Source organism: Dermacentor silvarum, chromosome 10 (assembly GCF_013339745.2).
Source record: "Dermacentor silvarum isolate Dsil-2018 chromosome 10, BIME_Dsil_1.4, whole genome shotgun sequence".
NCBI lineage: Eukaryota > Metazoa > Arthropoda > Arachnida > Ixodida > Ixodidae > Dermacentor > Dermacentor silvarum.
Genome location: NC_051163.1, coordinates 133357746 through 133371137, shown reverse-complemented (window position 1 = coordinate 133371137; position 13392 = coordinate 133357746). Strand labels below are relative to the sequence as shown.

Sequence of the window (13392 nt, the reverse complement as noted above, 5' to 3'; positions counted from 1 at the left end):
TTGCACTTGGGATTCATTGCTGTTGCTGGTGTACTTGTACTAGGACAGCACCTTGTTATGACAACAGTAATTGTTTCTCTTTATTCAGTGTTTATTGCACCATAGAAGCCAGAAGATTTCACACAAATACAGAAGGAAAGCCACATTTATGATTTAAATGAAGTACATTGCAAAGATAATACACAAAAGAAAATTATAAACAGCAAGTAGGAAAACTTATTGTGCCATGCTCTTCGGTATCAGTATTAGCATACTTGTATGCACAGGGCATTTGTATAATAATGTTATACAAAGTAAACTATATCACATGTAGTATTGATACCTTTAATAAAACTGGTCAATGGGATCAGCTGTCCTTGAATGTAGCTGCAGTTTTGCTTACAATGCCTTGTATGCAACGCCTTCAATACAGGGCTATAATTGTATAATATTTATATCTGTGCTGTCCTCACAAATATCGAAAGGCTTCAGAGATTGTGCTGTTGTCAGAAAAGTAAGCAATACATATGCGGAAATTAAAAAAAGAGTGGTAGTTCACAAAGTCCAGTTTGAAACAATTTATGTGAGGTCAGACCCACAAAGTAAGTATGTCAACAGTAAAATACAATGCATTTTGCTGCAATGCAATTTCCACAAAAGTCAGGTAAAAGACATACAGGATAAACATTAAAAAAACATTGTCATCCTCAAGCATATACCTAGCTCACACATAATCCATTGAGAGCATTCACAGCATGTCCATGTCATCACACAGTTTGCTTTAGTGAAAGGTAGGCCAGCTAACCTACCGTCATTGTCCACACTGTTTAGCTGGGCTGAACAGAACAATTGTTTAAGCATAATTTGCATGTAGGCGATTCAAGCTACAGCATTCAGCAAGACAACAAACATGTACTTGCAGAATTTACAATAAGGTATCACATTTCCCCTCTATAAAAGTTTGACATCTGCATACAACGCTCTTGAACAATATATGCACTTTACAACGTCACTCAAAAAACAAATAAATGCCTTAACATAAACCTGGTGGGACAGCTGAAGTTGATGGATAAAGGAATTAATTGTGTGGGCCATCATGAACAAAATTCACCCACGAGAAAACTTATGCAGCAATTCTTCCAGTACTGCGAGCCGCAGGCACCCAAGCTCAGACACCCTGCCTGGGTCAGCAGAGTAACCATGATCCTGTAAAATTGCTTCTGTGAGTGGTTCACTGGCTGCAGGGCTTCTCTGATGGGCAGTGAGGTTAATTACATCGATGGAGTATGGTTTTTTCAGAGGAGCGTACAAAGAGAATTTCGATGTGTTCCAATAGAAAGCAATTTCCGCCATCAATGTCCTTGACCTCATTATGAACTATCAGACGCTTCAATGCTGCTGCAAACTGCTTTGCCGTTGGGTTGTCATTGCAGCCCCCAAATGATTTATTGCAGCAAAAAAGTAACTCAAGGTGGTCCTGACTGAGCTTGGAAGTCGGAAGATATGCCAATAGGCCATTTTCTGTAACCAAGTGGTTGTATGGACGGTTGTCTAAGCACACCACAAAGCCAATGAAGCCTGTCTTTTGGTTGGTCCCTGTCATTAGTTTACCAGCTGCAGACTCCCTAAGCGAGCAAAAGTAGGCCATAAGTTCTTTGACATACGCAGTGACAGGAGGCACATTTTCAGGACACAGCGGTCCTTTCTATTCCTCTTGCCTTGGATGTCTTGAATTTAAAATGTCAAATGCATTGTTGACATGTCTGATAAACTCTTCTGTTGGCAAGGAATTTGAAAATTTTGAATTGTTTTGAGCTCTGCAGTCACCGAGAGCATCTGCTACCGATTGACTATTTGCATCGATTGAATGTTTGAGCCAACAATGAGACTTTCATGGGCTGGCTTTTCCAGGTAATATGCGCTTGTCTAAGTTTGTTTGCCAAATGTAGGCCCTCTGTGTACTGGATTTCATGCAGCTCATCAATGTGTTTCAACAATATGAACTGTTTGTTCGTATCACAATAGCCTTTTTATCAAACAGGGTGTGCCGCAGTAGCTTCAACATGTGACAGGGATCCAACATGGCAAAGAAAAGCTTTTTTTGTCACTGGATGTGGAAAAGAAGCATCCAGGTCAGTCAGGTCCATCTTGCAGCCAAGGCTGTGCAGCAATGACAAATTTGCTGCAGCGCCATCGCAGGTCAAACTCACAATGTGTGCACCTTTTTCGTGAGTGAAGCTAGCAGCTTGCAGTACCAAATTCCGCCTCTACTCACCACCAAGGCCATGCACTAGAAAGTAGCCAATCGGCAGCTTCCATCTGCCATTGATTGCAACAAGCATTAAAACAAATGCATCTTAGGCAACTGGAAAGCTGTCATCATTGACATCAACGCCCATGTCAACATATCCATGGAAGCTTTTCCCATCCCACACTACTTCTTTGAATGGCCATCTCATCCACAACCAGATTGCATAATGTGGAGAGCCGTGCTTTACCTTGATAGCCAATGCAGTCATTGCCTCTTTTGAAAAGTCAGCAGCCCTATCAATGGATTGATATCATTTACACAGTGTCTTTGGATGCGGGAGGCATGTGTTGAAAACAGCTCGTACATATCTGTATGCTCTAGGGGAATAAAATGCAAAGTCAGTGCAAATGGCCTGAGCTCTGGCGAGTAAGCGGGTGACATTGCTGGCACCAGACTTATGTGGCAGTTGACGCACGAGCAAGTCTTTTTTTGCCCCACCAAGACTCTGCAATATGGCGACATCCTCATTTCCTAGAATGCGATTGTCAGATAAATATTCTATGACATTTTCGAGATGAGCAACCTTTTGAAAAAGCTGTTGATGGGATTGCCGTAGAGTCTTCATCTTCTTCTTGGTCGCAGTTTGTAATTGCGTAACGCCATACTTCATGCCTCAAAAAGGCCTTTCCAGGTGCGTCCTCTGCTGGCTGTGGCTGCAAAATATCACGCGCTGTAACAGCTGCATGAGCGACCAACATGACACAAAGCACGTACGCAGAACAAATTAATTGTTGTGGCATATACTCTTGTGCAAGCTATGAAGAATATAATGCTTAATTTTAGGTTATTACAGTGCTCACGACGGTTTCCGTTTACACTTTTTTGAACTTAAAAACTGTGGGGGCATAAAACTGCCATTCACACGAGCTTGCTAGTGCCACTTAATTTTGTTTGTTTATTTATTTGCTAAATACTGCAGGTCCATCTGGGCCCAGGCAGGAAAGGTAGAAGTACAAAACAACTAACACAGAAGAGGCCAATGTAGCATAGTTCAATGAGAGATGTTTTAAAGAAGCCTTTTAGTTGGAGTGGGCAAAATATACTGAGCTCATATATCACGGCTCATTGTGACCGATCGAACATATAAAGAGCATAGAAAATTGTGAAAAACCTGTTGGTCTTCTAGTTATTGTGTCATTTGAATGGAAAAGAAAAATTGAAAAAGGATTATTGGCCGATAATTGGTGTTTAATGCAAACCCTGAGGAAACTCGTACCGCTGCGAATAAATATGAATGTTTCAGTTTTTAATTAGATGGTTGCCATGATCATAAATGTTAGTGTCCAAGTGCTGTTCACTGAGTGACATTTATTATGCTTGAGCTATTAAACAGTTGCCACGGAAATATATGCCACATCACTTGCAGCTACCTAAGGAAACAAGTATGTAAAAATTGTAGTGGTCGAGCATTATCCTCACCATAGTATACCTTGCTGTTCGAGGTGTCTTTGGGTTGTGTGTAGGCAGTGCTGCAGAAGCTTCACCCTTGAGCGTCCTGGAGGGCCTTGGACTGGGAGACTGGACAAAATAGACCAAGTGCAATGAGGAGGGACTGCTTACTGCAACATAACTTGAAATTGCTGACCGTGCAAACAACACCAGATGCACAGTTGAAGCTAAAACCTGGGACTAATAACGACACCATTGGCTTCATTTAAAATTTAAGCACAATAATGACCAGCAAGCAGGACATTGTTAGGGAGATCAGTGGCTGTGGCTATATACTGTATTTTTTATCTACTGTCCCAAAAAATGTTGATAAAGCTTACCAGCACAGTTGGCATGTTATAAATTTTATTACTGTTATAAATGTTGGAGCCTAGCAAGGGTGTTACTTATGTGTGTAATGAGAGGACATGGCTGAAGTATAATTCAGAGAAGGAGTGTGTTTTCCTAATTCCAACTTTACTGAAAAAAAAGTGGTTTAATTTTCATCTTGCATAACACTGCTTTGCTGCAGTTTGTTTTATTTTCCTTATCTTGTACTTATCCTAGATTGACTAAAATGAGATTATGATGTAGCATATATGGCTTTCATTCATTTGCACTTGCTTTTGCCAGTGTAAACAATGAAATTTGAACGCAGTATGCCTGTAACCTGTGTCGAAAAAGGGCTGTAACGTAGCCAATGATAGGTTGAAGAGTTCTATCTGTCTTCATTCTGAGCATTACTAATAGAACTTTTAAATCTGTCGAAAACATCTTACAAAAAGCTGTATGACAGTCTCATATGCATTTTTGAAACCCAAATAATTACTTTAAAGGTGAAATCCAAAATATATATTAAAGGGAAACACCAGATTTTTGCAAAGCAGATCAGAACGTGAACCAACCAAGGCACACATGTGAGAAAATGTCTTTGATCATTAAATGTCTGTCTGTGATCTTACGACAAAATGTCTGTGATCATTACGACAATCAAACATGCCAGGACATGTTGGATTTCGGAAGGCTCATCAGCGATGTCTGAATCAGTCAAGGACGCGCTAGCAGATGTAGCAGTACCCTCTGCTAGCACATCAATCAGACAAGCCCTCAGAGATGTCCATATCCATTGTGGCTATGTCTATGCTTTTCTTATATAAATATGCTTTTCTTATATTCAGGCAGAGACCTGCCTGAATATAAGAAAAGCATATTTCACTTCAGGAATGGTGGGGGACATCTACCACAGTCATGAAAAAGGTATGATCAAACTGGAAACATGCATTATGGCTGCATACAGCTGTGCACCAACTTACTGGCTCAACTTGATGCTGTTATGTTCCCGTGGATGTAGCTGCTTCACTTTAAGGTTGACTCATTGCTGTGGCATCGTCCTTTGCAAGCGTCTGCAGTTAAAGAATAACCCACCAGATATTTTTAAGGTCCAACAATAACATTTGCTGTGGAATGCATTTACACAACCTTTGCAGAGTCATGCAAAAGACTTCACATGATCTGTGCATGCTTTCCCTACACACCGTATCCCCTTGTGTAGAAAACTACCTTTGATCTAAGTGTGCTTGTAAAATACACATACAGCTAATTGAATATCGGGGGAAATGGAGCTGTAGTAACTTTGCAGTGCATGTTTCACACAAAAGTATCAAATATATAGCTGTAACACATACATAATGTAATGCAATGCCCCCTCTGTAATGCCTCCAGACCTTCAGGGTACTACTAATAAATAAATGAAAATGATGTTCACTCCTGTAATTTAAAGTAAAACTGTGTTATTTCATCTCAACTGTTATTTACATGTTGTTTAAAATATGTCAACCAACATCCTATCTTCTGAAAAAAAAAGAAAATGATATTTAGCCTCAACACGGGGAGTGATTGAACTTTGCAACATGATGTTTGAACTTTGCACTCACGTACAAGCCGAGTTACTACGAGCAGAATATTCTCTACAAAATTATTGTTCTTGACAACTATTGCAAAACTTGGTATGTTATGTTAAGACTAATCGTTCATGGTTTCTTCAATTAATTAGTTTCATTGCAATTTTGATTGTTTTCAGCCACAAGAAATACATACAAAATTCAGTCAATAATAATTTTTATAGCAGGAAATGTAATTCTTCGAAAATAAATAGTTTCACATCGTACCTTTTTAGGAGTGTACGCTAGCTAATAAAAGTACTTTAAAGAGAAATAAATGTTTAAGACTTAGTGGGAATTATGACAAAGTTGAAAAAAAATGGCTTGAATAGTATTGCACCACTATTTCGTCAGTTATAGTTCACACGAGCACGTAGTTACTAACGATCGCGACTATTGCAGTTCCATTTTCATAAACAAAAGAAACGTTCATTGTGCTTACCTATGGAAGGACAGGCCATCGCGCCGATTTTCTGTTCGATTAGGGCATCCTGGCACAAAACACTTCATCACGCAGGTGCGCCTACTGCTGACGGGAGTTCTCGCCGGTCTGCTAAGAGGCCGAAGACTTTGAGCAGATCTCGAACAACAGTGTCGACTGCGCTACGGGCCGGCACGGCCCTAAATATGTTCGGAGTCTCCGGCTCGCCAGTCCATCCTTGGGCACAAGACGGGACGCATTTTTTTCCCGTAGGGACAGTCGCTTCAGACCCTGTACGCTCGCTTAATCGCGTGCACATTTTGCGGGGGCGAAAGACATCATTGTTTCCCAGAAGACGTCGTCAAACACAACGAATCGTCGTCGGAAGGGCGGCTTGGTTGCCTTCACACGTTTGCAGGGCGAAAGGTTCCCTCGTTTCCCTGAAACCACACCGAAACGCAACCAGTCGTCCTTGAGGTGGTCCTCCTGGGTTGTTCGGCGCAATGCCGGTTAACCGACGCCTTCGTTCGCAACAGCCTTGGCGCCTGTCTGCTAATTAGGCGGCGAGACTCAACTGCTTCACACACTCGAATTCCTTCACTAACCTCGGCGCGCGTTTGCCACGCCGAGAATGTGCGCATATTCCGAAACCCCCGCAGCAGACGAAACCGAAGCCACCGAAGCGAGCCGAGTAAAATCTACCGCTTGCCTATCACGTGAGGGCCTATTTCCCATCATCCCATTCCTCTAAATTTTTTATGACTAGGCTTCAAGATTGTCACGTGACGCTCCCTCCTAGTTTTTTTCCTTCCTCCATGGCGCCAGGCCGCGTCGGCCAAGCGTTCCCAGCATTCCTCGCGCGTGGCGCGTCAGAGAAGCAATGGCCGCCTGCGAAGTCGGTGCTGGTGCGACAACGTTCGGTTAAACAATGAATGAAAGTACCCAGAATGTATGTGAAGCTTCGGATTATGTGATCGAACGGCTCCTCGAGGGAATCCGCTCCCATCCGTGCGTTTACGACACAAGACGAATGGATTACCGCGATCAAGCAAGATAAAACAATGCATGGGAAGCCATCCGCCGCCAATGTGGTCTCGCTACAGGTAAGCTTGCTCGCTGCGTCGTGATTGGCGATACTGAAATACGTTATGCACTGCTGGGGCAGGCGTAATTACGTTGTTGTTGTTTTTTTCACTGCTATTTTTAGTCGAAGAATGCAGGGGCGTAGCCAGACATTTTTTCCAGGGGGGGGGGGGGGGGGAGGGGCAAGCGTCTGCTTTCCTCTACGTGACGTGATCGATAATAAATATCGGTAGTTTAAGCAGACTCTCTACATGTATATCAAAGACATGGAGAGACCCCCCCCCCCCCCCTCTCGCGTGTGCGTGTACTTGTGAAGCAATTAGGTAAATAGTCAAGTAAGCTCAGTAAATACGGTAAGTACAACAGGTACAGTGGGCGTTTGGAGTACCGGTCTCTCATCGCTCCACTGAATGGACCAGTCTTCGAAAACGCATCATTGAGACGACCCGCCTGATCGGAGAAGACATCATTCATTGTTAATCTCCGTTAAGCGTAGACGGCGTCGTCCTCGTCGGGGCGAAGTGCGTTTCACAAGTCAAGGACGGCTATACGCGTGAAAATGCACGTGTGACCCGGGTATACCTACTCCCATAGCAATAGCTTGTTCGCTGCGTCTTTGCGCTAGAAAACTGAAATACGCGCAAAAACAAGTAATGCTTTTTTTTTTTTCGAAGCTTTCGTCGCCCGGCTCCCTCATACGAGAGGGTTGCATTTCCTGCGGCAAGTGCATGGACCGCTGTGTCTTCCGCTGTGTGCGAGCGTGCAGCCGTCATTTCTTTTACGTCAACAGATTCACAATTGTACAGAATGTTTCACCGCACAGCATAGATATGGCATGTGTACGCATTTTGAGTAGTGCGTGCAACTGATTTCTGCTTCACTTACGCCGGTGCAAACAGGAATTGGCCTTGTACCTCACAGAATCTCGACTGATTGGTGTACTAGTGATGCAGGAATGAACTCCGGTCTTGTTCAGTGCATAGTGCACATAATCAATTTCTCGGGACGCGTGAACTCCGACGAGAACTGTCAGCGCCTGCAACAAGAGTTTACTTACGCTGTACTGTGCACAGCAGTAATCCATGCTTGTCGGCTGTCTGTTTCGTGCATTCTATTGAGTCGGTGGAATTTCACTGCTGTCATCAACCCTTCGTGTGTACATTGCTGGTTTGGGATTCCACAACACAACAGCAACTACCAGCCTTCCGTAATAGCTCGTTTGGGATTCAACAACACAACAGCCTTTCGTAGGGGCGCAATCACAAACAAGAGACGTTTCGCGCGCAGACTCTACATTCACACTTGGGAAGCGGCAAGCGGGCGGAAAGGCCAAAGCGGCCGGAAAATCTTTTCCGCGCATGTCCAAGTTGTTCACATTTGTTTTGCTGCCGCCGCGGCCGCCGCTGCCGTTATCGTCCACATCCATCTAGTCGGCGTACGTTTGTCGGAGTGGTGGCGCTTATTATCGCATTATTTCGAGCGGTATGTTCATTCATTAATTGACCCACGTACCGTCATCAAAAGTGATCATTTTGCGCAACTTCGCGTGTCATCTGCGACCTTTGGTAAATTCCTCGTTGGCGTTCCGTAATTCTCCTCACATGGGCGCGGTAGCGCTGAGTCACAGGTTGGTGCGTAAGCGTGATTATATTTCTTTAATAGCTTTTATTTACAAATTGTAATAACATTTCATCATTTCGTATTATTGTCGGCGCCTCCAGGACACCAAAGGGGCAACGGGAACACCACAGCTAAAACCCGGGCTGGCCCTTGTGTTGGGGCTCGCCAAAGCCTGCGCGTCCTACGTGAGACCTACGCTCCCAATCTATCGTCGCGACGAGAAAAGCACCCCGCGACTTCTGGAACACACCGTGCACGTGCGAGGGGAATTATGGAGCGCCAACGAGGAATCTGCCTAACTATTGTCTGCCATGGAAGTGAAAGAAGAAATGGCTTGTATACTTCTACCTACTTGTTTTCTAGAAATAGACAATGAATAAACGGAAGACGCGGACACCTCGGAAACGGCGGTGGTGGGTTCGCTGGCTTTGCAAAAGCGCGAGAAGTTGGGTCACGCCAAGGCTTCGTTGCCGCACCTCCGGTCGCGCGACGTTGAATACTATCGCGAGTATTGATGACAGTACGTTTTAGTGCTACTCTTGTCGTAGTGCAAGGGCTGGTTCTTGATCGCGTCGATCAGCATTGCAGCCTACACTTTTGGTGCCATGTTCAATTTTACGACTGGTTGTTTACATGCCAGTGTAGCTTCCAGTCGAGCAGAACGACTTTCCGCCGCGTTTCCGCTTCACCATGGCGAAAAAATCGGTCCGAGGCCGATTTGGCACGCCGCCTGTTTTTCTGCCTGTTTTGCCGCCTAGGCGGGCGGATTTTTGCAAGATTTTGCCGCTTCCGACAGCTTCGAGACCAAGTATGAACTTAGCTTAAGATCCTGTGCGAGCGCGGCCTAACCGGCACCTGAAGGGAAGGGGCGGAAATGTATACCGGAAATTTCAACCACCTGGGGTCTTTAACGTGCACCTAAATGTAAGTAAACGGGCCTCGAGCATTTTCGCCTTCTAAAATGCGGCTGCCGCATTTGTTGCTTCATTTGTTGCACATGTGTTGCTTCAAAATGCGGCCGCCACATTCTCGCCCAAAACCTCACAGAGTGTCAAAGCCTTGACAAACACCGTGACAGTTTTTTCCATATGCAGACATGATGCGCTGTAAATTATACCAACCCAAATGGAAGCGCCCAGGAGTGAAATTGTGATAGTAGCACCGCAGTTTCATGCATCATGCATGCTAACCAGGCGGCTAGCAGATGGCAACACTTGCCTTTGCTTCGAGTTGTCGACAAATTCGACTTCGCCCTGCCATCTGCTAGCCGCCTGGTTAGCTCAGTTGGTAGAGCGGCTGCCCCGGAAAGGCGGTGGTCCCGGGTTCGAGTCCCGGACCAGGACGAATTTTTCTTCAGCTGCGAGACTTTCTTTCGAGAAACCCGGTTGAGTTTCCATTGTAGCAAATTGCTACATTTGGGTGGATGTCTCAGTTTCCCTTTAATTACTTATCTCCACCTAGCGGATTTCCGCAGAACTATTACGTCATACTTTTGCCTTTGCTTCGAGTTGTCGACAAATTCGACTGCGCCCTGCCATCTGCTAGCCGCCTGGTTAGCTCAGTTGGTGGAGCGGCTGCCCCGGAAAGGCGGTGGTCCCGGGTTCGAGCCCCGGACCAGGACGAATTTTTCTTCAACTGCGAAGCTTTCTTTCGAGGAACCCGGTTGGGTTTCCATTGTAGCAAATTGCTACATTTGGGTGGATGTCTCAGTTTCCCTTTAATTACTTATCTCCACCTAGCGAATTTCCGCTGAACTATTACGTCAAACGTAACGTTCGTATCCCCTCTGCTACATAACGCTTATTTGGTGGGGAAAAAGCTGTTCAACAAGAGCTACTTAGGTTAGCAAGCACTGCTGACAAGGCCGATCAAGTGACTGAGTGAGTGTCACGGGGAATGTGACATATACTACTCCGAGAAGGCAGGTTTCGTGCCTATAACCACGATCGCGTTTGAGAAATTAGTGCCCTGCACACAATGTTGTACAACGCGGCTGTGAAAAAGCATGGCCTGTGCCTTAAGCAATGAGCCTCACAGCCTATTTGCGTCTCACAACGCTCAACTGCCACGGCAAGGCGCCTTCTGCAGACACAAAGTAATCTGCAATGTCATCTCTCAAAGCCATGGCGGCATTAGCCGGGCGGTTGCTAGCTGGCAACGCACCCGGTGTACCAACCTGAGCTGCCGTCTGCCTCCACTGGCCATTCTGCACTGTCTCCCCTAGGACGCTATCGCCGTAGTCGTCAGGACAATATGCCTTGTCCGCCATTAGGAAGTTTTGCCGGCACCAGTGGCACTGGTACCACTGGTACAGCCTTTATCATATCCTTAAGCAGGTCTGGCTCACATTCTACCGTTCCCAAGAACACTCGCCATCTTCAAACCAAAATTCCAAACGCGTTTTCTACGCATCGCCGTGCCCGAGATAGGCGATAACTGAAAACTTTTTTCTTTTCACTCAGATTTTGCCGAGGTACGGGCGCATCAAGTACGTTCGCAAGGGAAATGCCGCGTCACCTACAAGACAAACGGGCCACCTCGACGCGCCTGACGGTAACCCCAGAGTACCTCCTTCAAAATGTGTTCTGAGAGCACTATCTCTAAAAAATGAGCCGTCTGACAAGCGGCCTTGTGCCCCGATGTCAACAAGGGTGAACTTGTAGCTGGCATCCGCAACAGCGAGGAGAACCAAAGAATAATATCTCTTGTAGTTGAAACAATCTGATCCGCTACGGTCGGGGCATTTGATGGCGAAATGCTTCCCATCAATACTACCAATGCAATTGGGAAAGTTCCATTTCATGATAAAATCGTTTCTTATTCGTTCCCATTCCGCTGTGTTCGGACACCTAAGCACGACAGGTGACAAGATGCCCTTCAACGTCTCCCTCAGGATCTTTGCTACTGTCGACGCATGCATTCTGTAGCTGATAGCTATATCCACGATTGATCCCCCAGTAGCGAGGAACCTGTGGAAAGAAAAGAACACAATTTCACCTTCAAGTGGTCACTCTCCGCTAGAAGCCAACTCATCTTAATTTCATCAGAATGATGTTGATTCCTTCCTTCTCTTCCACCAAAACCGATATTAGACGCAGGGGAATGACACAAATCACCACGGTGGTCTTCGAACAACACTAATAACAGAGACGGGGAAGTTTAAGTACATCATTTTTCTATGAGTGGGGTATGATGCACCAATTTATCGTGCGCGTATTGAAGACTTTTGTGGAGATTCTTGGTTGCTTCTTCGCGAATTCGTGAAACGCTAGTAATGAGGTAACTGTAATAACAGCAATAAGGCAACTGGACGGGTGTTGCATGCATAAATATAACGCGCAGGCACATTATTTACTTGAACAATTTATTTGGAATTGCAAACGAAACTAATGCAGAAACTCCACTGGAGTTGTTGAAGTATGCGTAAGCAACCCCCAAATTACATTTGGCCCACCTCCAAATTTCAAGTTGGCCCATCCATACTATAGGCTTCTTCATGTGTTTTTTATGGAGCCCTATGTACCCATATGAAAAACTTACGCGGATCGATTTTTTTTCAGACTATTATAACGATTATGCATTCACACTATTATAACGATTAAATGTAATAACTTCGCAAATTACGCATTTTTGTGCAGCTACAATACATTACACTTTTCGCGTGATGTGCTGGGGTTTTCGCGAAAAATGCTTACGAATTAAAAAATAGGAACGCGCATTTACTTTAATGCGACCGCGAGCCTTTCCGCCGGGCTGATGGGTATTCTGTGAGTTGGTGGATGAACGATCCTGTTGTACACAAGGCTCAGTATCTCCTCGAAAGAAGCCTTTGTCATCCTGCGTTAGGAAATGAAAAGCTGATCTTATTTGGGCACTTTCAGATGCTCGCAATCGCAAATTGCAAGGACAATAATTTCATAGAGATTTTACTTTATTTATAGTCCTGAAACTGGCCAGCCTTCCGTGTTTATAACATGTGCTCACCTACCTGAAGTACTTAAGGTGGTACTCGGGGTCACTTTGTCGGAGTTCCTGCACGAGATGATGGTATTCTCCGAGTTCCGTGCGTTTGTCAAAAATTCCCCGAGTGTAGATTGATCGCCTGCGCTTGCGGCACAAACGATGCAGCAACAATGCCAGCGCCAGCTTCCGTCGTGCAGGGTTGCTCCATGCCATCCTCGAAAGATGTGCAACGTTATTAAGCACGAAAAGGAAGACTCCTAGACCGCCACGATGCTTGCAGGTTAGCGCGTAAAAGAAAAAGCGCGCGATCTCGGGAAAAAAAAAAAAGAACGGCGGGCGCGCGGTTCCGCGGTGTTGGTTCTCTGCGCATGCGTTGAGACGGTTGCTGTGACAACGCGCGATCTCGGGGCGCTCGGTGCGGTGGCAGCCGGTTGGAGTGTAGAGCGTCGAATTTCCGCCGAGCGAAGCGTCGCCAACGCGACGTAGCTAGCTTCGGTCAACGTAGCTCGCGGAGCTGAAAACGCTGGAGTATAACTTGGCCTTGACGATATAGTCGCCGTCAGGAACGGGAGGGGTCGATGACAAACACACGTGTGTGACGGCTCAAGGCGGTAGGCGAACAAAAGCGGTGGGGTTTAAGCGGCTGA

At 45.3% G+C, this 13392-nt stretch overlaps 1 protein-coding gene and 1 non-coding gene across 2 annotated transcripts; one reads left to right on the top strand and one right to left on the bottom strand.

Moving 5' to 3' along the window:
* The first annotated feature begins 10051 nt into the window (after positions 1-10051).
* On the top strand, positions 10052-10126 carry Trnas-gga (transfer RNA serine (anticodon GGA)). The gene has a single exon. It is a non-coding gene; the product is annotated as a tRNA-Ser (tRNA).
* Positions 10127-10742: 616 nt separating this feature from the next.
* On the bottom strand, positions 10743-13041 carry LOC125941129 (uncharacterized). Its single transcript, XM_049658082.1, has 4 exons — positions 12771-13041; positions 12506-12619; positions 11351-11751; positions 10743-10750 (listed from the first exon to the last, which is right to left on the bottom strand). The coding sequence occupies exons 1-4, from the start codon at positions 12956-12958 to the stop codon at positions 10743-10745; spliced, it is 711 nt and encodes a 236-aa protein (XP_049514039.1). The 5' UTR covers positions 12959-13041.
* Positions 13042-13392: the final 351 nt, after the last annotated feature.